This window comes from Humulus lupulus, chromosome 1 (assembly GCF_963169125.1).
Source record: "Humulus lupulus chromosome 1, drHumLupu1.1, whole genome shotgun sequence".
Classification (NCBI taxonomy): Eukaryota; Viridiplantae; Streptophyta; class Magnoliopsida; order Rosales; family Cannabaceae; genus Humulus; species Humulus lupulus.
The window spans coordinates 170,182,586-170,190,083 of NC_084793.1; the positions used below are offsets into that span (position 1 = coordinate 170,182,586).

General features: G+C 40.9%; 1 protein-coding gene across 1 annotated transcript; it reads right to left on the reverse strand.

Annotated features, from left to right (window-relative positions):
* Window positions 1–3,369: 3,369 nt before the first annotated feature.
* Window positions 3,370–5,814, reverse strand: LOC133800330 (RING-H2 finger protein ATL43). Its single transcript, XM_062238290.1, has one exon. It carries the CDS (start codon window positions 5,562–5,564, stop codon window positions 3,975–3,977), a length of 1,590 nt encoding a protein of 529 aa, XP_062094274.1. The 5' UTR covers window positions 5,565–5,814; the 3' UTR covers window positions 3,370–3,974.
* Between the last annotated feature and the right edge of the window lie 1,684 nt (window positions 5,815–7,498).

The window sequence follows — 7,498 nt, forward strand, 5'->3', positions numbered from 1 at the left end:
TAAATGTTTGTATTATTTCAATAATGATGTAATAAAACAAGCAAGCAACACAATTGTCAAACTAAATGATTTCTACTACTTTTATTGATAATATGAAATCGTGCTACATGTCCGATATGGTTTTATAAGGGCATAAAACCCAACAGCCCGGTACACCCGAGCAAAATGGTGTTGCAGAAAGGAGAAACCGAACATTGATGGACATGGTGCGGAGTATGCTTAGCAGCAACCCTAAACTTCCTAAATCCTTGTGGACTGAAGCTTTAAAGACATCCGTGTACATATTAAATCGAGTTCCAACCAAGGTAGTCTCCAAAACTCCTTTTGAATTATGGAAAGGTTGGAACCCGAGTTTGCAACATGTACGCATTTGGGGATGTCCATCTGAAGTTAGGGTATACAATCCACAAGAAAAGAAACTGGACCCAAGGACCATAAGTGGATACTTTATTGGTTACGCTGAAAGGTCTAAAAGTTACAAGTTTTATTGTCCATCTAATAGCACTAGGATTGTGGAATCAAGGAATGAAAAATTTCTTGAAATTGCCTTGATTAGAGGGAGTGATCAATCCAAGGACTTAGGTTTTGAGAAAGATCCTTTAGAACCCTCCACCTCAAGATCAAGGTTGATTGTGGTTGATAACACCCCTGCAGTCCAAATGAATGTTGAACCACCACAGCCAATTGTTGAAGATCCACAAGTCAATGTTGAAGTTCAAATGGATCAAGTTGTTCAGGAGTTGCCTATAATTGTTGAACAACAAGCTAAACCACCCGCTCCTCAAGAACCTGCTGGTGTAGCCTTAAGAAGATCCACTAGGACAACAAAATCGGCAATACCTAGTGACTACATTGTGTATTTGTAAGAATCTGACTACAATATTGGAGCCGAAAATGATCCAGAAACGTTTTCAGAAGCTATGAATAGCAAAGAATCGGAACTGTGGTACAATGCCATGAATGAAGAAATGAATTCTATGAAGAGCAACGGAGTATGGGATCTTGTTGAGTTGCCTAATGGGGCGAGGGCTATTGGGTGTAAATGGGTCTTCAAAACAAAGAAAGACTCATTAGGCAACATTGAGAGACACAAAGTGAGACTCGTTGCTAAGGGATTCACTCAAAAAGAAGGAATTGACTACACGGAGACCTTTTCTCCGGTATCTAAGAAAGATTCCCTCAGAGTTATCCTGGCATTAGTTGCTCATTTCGATTTAGAGCTGCAGTAGATGGATGTGAAAACTGCCTTCCTAAATGGTGACCTAGAGGAGGAGGTATACATGAAACAACCAGAAGGATTCTCCTCTAGCGATGGTGAGCATTTGGTGTGCAAGTTTAAGAAGTCCATCTATGGTTTAAAACAAGCGTCTCGCCAATGGTATTTAAAATTCCACGATGTCATCTCTTCTTTTGGATTTGAAGAGAATGTCATGGATCAATGTATATACCAGAAGGTCAGTGGGAGTAAGATTTGTTTTCTTGTTTTATATGTGGACGATATTCTTCTTGCAACCAATGATAAGGGCATGCTACATGAGGTGAAGCAATTTCTCTCAAAGAACTTTGAGATGAAGGATATGGGTGATGCATCTTATGTCATTGACATTAAGGTCCATCGAGATAGATTCAAAGGTGTCTTAGGTCTATCTCAAGAAACCTACATTAACAAAGTTTTAGAGAGATTTCGGATGAAAGATTGTTCACCAAGTGTTGCTCCTATCGTTAAGGGTGATAAATTAAATTTGAGCCAGTGTCCAAAGAATGATTTTGAAAAGGAAGAAATGAAGAACATCCCATATGCTTCTGCTGTTGGAAGCTTGATGTATGCTCAGGTGTGCACACGACTCGACATTGCCTTTGCTGTCGAAATGCTAGGAAGATTTCAGAGTAACCCGGGATTAGACCACTAGAAAGCTGCAAAGAAAGTTATGAGGTATCTTCAGGGTACTAAGGATTACAAACTCATGTTCAGATGAACCGACAACCTAGAAGTGGTTGGCTACTCAGATTCAGACTTTGCTGGTTGTACTGATTCATGTAAATCAACTTCTGGTTACGTGTTTATGTTTGCTGGTGGAGCTATATCATGGAGGAGTAACAAACAGACCTTGACTTCTACTTCTACTATGGAAGCCGAGTTCGTTTCGTGTTTTGAGGCTACATCGCATGGTGTATGGCTAAAGAGTTTCATTTCAGGCCTTAGAGTTGTAGATTCTATATGTAGGCCATTGAGAATGTTCTGCGACAATTCAGCTGCTGTATTCATGGCTAAGAACAACAAGAGTGGTAGTCGAAGCAAGCACATCGACATCAAGTACTTAGCCGTGAGAGAACGTGTTAAAGAAAATAAAGTGGTCATTCAACACATTAGCACTGAATTGATGATTGTTGATCCTATGACGAAAGGCTTGCCACCTCATAAATTCAAGGATCACGTAGTGAACATAGGACTTGGTTCCCTTATGTAAATTTATTGTACAAACTGAAGTTATTATCAATGAAACTCTTATTTTGATGTTTTCTCATATTTATGTGCATCTTAATTTTATTTGAGAAAATTTTATCTTCATAGGACCTGAATAACTATATTGTAATACATAGAAGATAATACTCGTCGTAAAAAGAAGACCTATCGCCATGATTCGTGTGTTTATTATCTAACAGCGATGATCGTCGGGCTTAAGTAATATATTAATTTAAATGCTGACCAAGTGGGAGAATGTTAGAATATTTATTTATTTGGTATATAAAATCAATTTGTTACAACTAATTGATTTAATATATTAAAGTCAATATTTAATTTATTGACAAAATATTCTAATTAATGGTCAACATTATTTGTTACCTGATTTTGTTGTTACCCGATTTTTCATATCCCAACTGATTGAGAGAATATCTTAATCTGTGGCAGAGACTCTGATGGTAGGTCTCACTCTATAAATATAGAGTACCGGTCCCCAAGCTCACTGCTCATTCTGACTTTCAGTAACTCCATCTAAAAGAGTTAGTGAGAGCTTGGAAGACCGTGTACTCGTTCTAACTTCTATTTCTTTTCTTTTCTAGATCTAAAGCTAGATCGAGGTTATCAATTGCAATGGTTGGAGGTATACAATATTCGATCATTTTTTGTATATGTTCATTCTATATATTAATTCCGCCTACATGTATATAGGATTGTTCATATGCCTATATTTCATTTTAATCTGATAATTAATTTTTTCTAATTTATTTACCCATGATCAATGATTTTCTAATAATAAAATTTATCGTTATATTTGTATATATTAAAAATGAATTTTTGTTAGTTGAATTAAATAATTTTGCCATTAAAACACAGTATGTAATTTTTTAAATAAAAAATGAATGCCTTTACATAATTCAGTAAATAAAGAGGCACAAAAATTTGGTGAAACAAATAAGTTTATAAGTAATGTAATGGACTTAAATGACTAATTGCTTAATTAAATCTCTAATTCTAAATCCAAGACATGTAATTCTACATCCAAAATCAACAAGAATAAAATGGAAGTATAAATAAATGAATTCTCATTAATGGAATCCTAAATCAATCTAATTTTCTTGAGTAGAAAATTTTTGTACAAAACTTCTCAGCCCAATATCTTCCCTTATAAGAAAAATCCTTGTAATAAACCGTTGTTACCCATTTAAAGTCCAACTCCAAAAGAAGGTGAACATCTAAAAAAGAATAGAATATATATATATATAAATGTGTCAGAATATGCCAAAAGAAATAAATGAGTGAGTATGTATTATCCCCTCTCTCCACGTGGTTTTCTTTGCCCATTGTTTCCTTGTTTCCCAATAATTATAACGTGCTTTTGTCTGCCGTATGGCGAATTGGTAATGCTATTTAATAATTCTGAAATGTCGTCGTTGGACTTGCCCCACCACCTTATGGTCTTCTTTTCTTTAATCCTACACACTCTCCTCTAACTAAAGAAGAGTACTACCAATCACAAATGAGCGTTGCGTTCCGACCCAACAGCTGGCCGCAACTGAGAAAGCCAAGCCACCCATCTCGACATCAGCCCCGCTTGGGCTGCTGCCTGTCGTTGATGATGACGCCTCATTTGTTGCCGCTGGTGGTGGCTGCCGTTTGATGTTCTACCGTTGTCGTTTGATGAGTACCTACTAAGGCCCGTGATTTCCGACACGCTTCGTGAATTTATTACTCTTCTGCCATTACTACAACTAATATTACTATTACTACTCATCCTGTTACCATCAGAGCCAATGTTTTCTCTTTCTCCTCCTCCCTCCCTCTCGACCTCTTGTCCTTTTCCGTCCTTGTCCAAGTGCAATGACACCTGGCTATTCTGATGCAACAGATGCTGACGTGTCGCTGACGGGCGTGATCCCGATGCAGATGAGAATCTACGGCTGTCGCTTATTATCATTTCTGACCGTAGATATAGTAGCTCCGACGGCTGTACATCGCTCCATCTCTGGTGGAGTCCACCGCCACATCCGGGCGATACAATGATCCGGTGTTCGAACCTACTGCGTTGCTGTTGCTGCTCCGAGCTTATCGTCCTGTCTTGAGTGGTCAACAGAAGCCCATCTTTTCTTGATCGGTCAAAGCATCCAATGGTGACGGATGAATCCCTTTTCTTCCTTAACCACCAATAGCCATCAAGCGACCTCCTCAACGACGTCGTTTCATTGCAACATGTGTTCTCCTCCGGTTTCTGAACGACTATTTGGATTAGCCCATTACTCCCTCTTTCTCCGGCTGACGAGTGGCGACCCGACACTCGCCGAAAACCCGGACCCAAATCTTCGGCGTTGCAGGGATCTGAAACTCCGGCCTCAGTGTCCGAAACGGTGTCGTTCTGGGACAAGATCTTGGTATCGTCGAGGACCAAAAGTATGTCTTCCGGGTCGACCCGGTAACGACAGAGGGGACAAGTGGAGTGAGCGTCGAGCCAAGTGTCGACGCATTCGACGTGGAAGGCATGCTTGCATTTTGGCAGGAGTCTAAGGACCTCCGAGCTTTCGAACCGGTTGAGGCAAACGGCGCACTCGAGACCGTCCTTGTGGCCCATTAGAGATCCGAATCGGAAAACAGGTAGAGACTCCACAACAGCCCTGTCAATACCGGAGTTCTTGCGGTCCGCCGCGGTGAGCGATAAGGTATTACCGGAAATGGGGTGGTGGTGATGGCCGCCATAACCACCGACGCCGACTACGACGACAAGGTTGCCACGCTTGCAATGCTTTGCGTACAGAAGGAGAAGGAATGTGATGGAGAACATGGTGGTGAGAACGCCGACGATCACAGCTATGCTCGGCTTGAAAGAAGAAAATCTAGGTTTTTCATTCGGCGGGGGAGACATTGAAGACGGAGAAGGATGGCCAGCGGCGAAATCGCCATTAGTGCCACTGTTTGTGGTTGTGGTCGTGGTCTGAATGGTAGATAGCGTTTGTGATGGAGCTTGAGCAGCATTATTAGTTGCGGAAGAGGTTTGGAGGAATAGGGAGAAAGAGAAGAAAAGAAGAAAGACGGACTGGTTAAGAAAGGTTAGGCTCACCCGCATGGCCATGGCTGACTTGGTTTGAGCCGTTGAAGTGGGAAAGAAAGAAAAAACAAAAGAAAGTGCGGTTTTTGTTACCTTGGAACAAGTAGAAACCACCACTTTTTGTTAATTTAATAATTTATAATTTTGGAACAAGTGAAGTCGAGAGATTCTTGTGATATATGGATTCAGAAATAATGATACCAAAAAGAAGTGACAAAGCATTTAAGAATTAGCTTGATTTGATGGGTTTTTATTTTCATTTTTTTATTTATAAAAATTAGCAATGCATATCAATAAATTTGATTATTTTGCTTTAAATAATTAATATAAAAATAATATTATTATGTACTGTTGGGGAAAAGAACAAAATAAAAAAGTGGAAAAGGTTTCTGAGAGACAATGAGTAAGACCGAGCAGCTTCACCGCAGGAAAAGTGGAAAAGATAGAGAGATTCTTGGAAGAAAAGAGCAAACTTCATAGGCCTATTATCAGGCCCTTACGTGGTGTGTGAAAGGTAAGGCCTCATTTGGTTCTTTCTTTGTATTTATTGATCCAAAATTACTTTAACTCCCAAACACGTGACCAATGTTTGAGTCGAGACTGGTAGGTATTTACATACATGGAGTGGAGATTGTTCGGGACTACACCAGACAACAAACAAACACACCACCATGTTTTGGGTTCCTCAAAGCAGAGCTCGTGTTGGATTTTTCTCTCTTTTGATTTGGGTTTTCAATATTATATTCTCTCAATTCAAACCACCATGACTCCCGAGAATGGGTTATTACCGGCGAAAATACCCAATGTTTATACATTGTTCCGCTTTTACACTCAATCTTTATTTTTCGCGGTGAATATACCCAAACCCACATAAACTGTGTCTCCGTCACTACTTAACCCCTAACAGCGTTAAAAACGCTTACGTGGCCGGTTGCGTGTACAGACCCAGTCCACTTAACCCCATGGAGCCCAAGCCATGGCTTAGTCTTACAAGTCCAAGTCCACTTTTATATTTTGGGTTGACTCATCTCTCCATCTCTACGGACACACATAAACACACTCTTGCTCCCTCCTTTTTGCTCATTCTATTCTCCTCTCTCACTGCCAACCAAAGCTAAGCTAAGCTCTCTCTGCCATGGAAAACCATGATCATCAACACTGTTACGAATCCCCTCAAAACCCATCTCCCTTTACCATCACCACTACCATCACTGCTCCCACCTACTACAAGTGTGGAGCCGCTGCCGCCTTCAACCCTCCTCCGGCACCAACGGCGTACACGACGTACTGGAAGTGATCTATTACGCGAACACCAACGGCGGCGCTTTGAGCATCGGATTCGAGACGATATCGAGAACCCATTTGCGAGCGCGAGAATAAGACTTGACCGGCGAAGGGTGGAGGATCTCGGAAGTGATGTTGCGGCGGAGGAGGCGCCAGGTTGGGCCGTACCTGGCGGAGCTGCTGTTGTGCTGGTTGCTGTTGAAGATTTTAGTGGTGGGGAGAGCGGAAGGGCGGTCGGTGAATATGGCGCCGTTGTGGATGAGGGCTTGGTGGGCAAGGTGATGGTCGGCGATGAAGACGGCGGGGCGGGAGCCGATGCGGAGAGAGACAATGGGGCCGAGGTCGGAGCTTGACGAAAGATGAAGAAATCATCGGAAGGAGATGTCCATGGCGACTTCAAGAAGACCAGGAGGGGTATCGACAATTTTAGTGTATATTATGGGGAAAATGTTTATACAGGAATCCCACTTTTTCTAGATTTGTCAACTTTCTTTATTTTTTACAGATTTTAATTAATTTTTAGAAATAACTATATTATTGTAAAATTATATTAAAAAATCCACATTAATGAAAGAATCCCATAAAAGAACCTTGATGCCGTATATGGCCGTCTAATTATGGATGAGCTCGAAGTCGAGGTTGCGGAGGATGAGCTTGAGGTCGGAGATGGATTT

What these genes read in the sequence shown, in the direction of transcription:
- LOC133800330 (XM_062238290.1), bottom strand. Translation starts at nt 5,564, where the DNA reads ATGGCCATGCGGGTGAGCCTAACCTTTCTTAACCAGTCCGTCTTTCTT.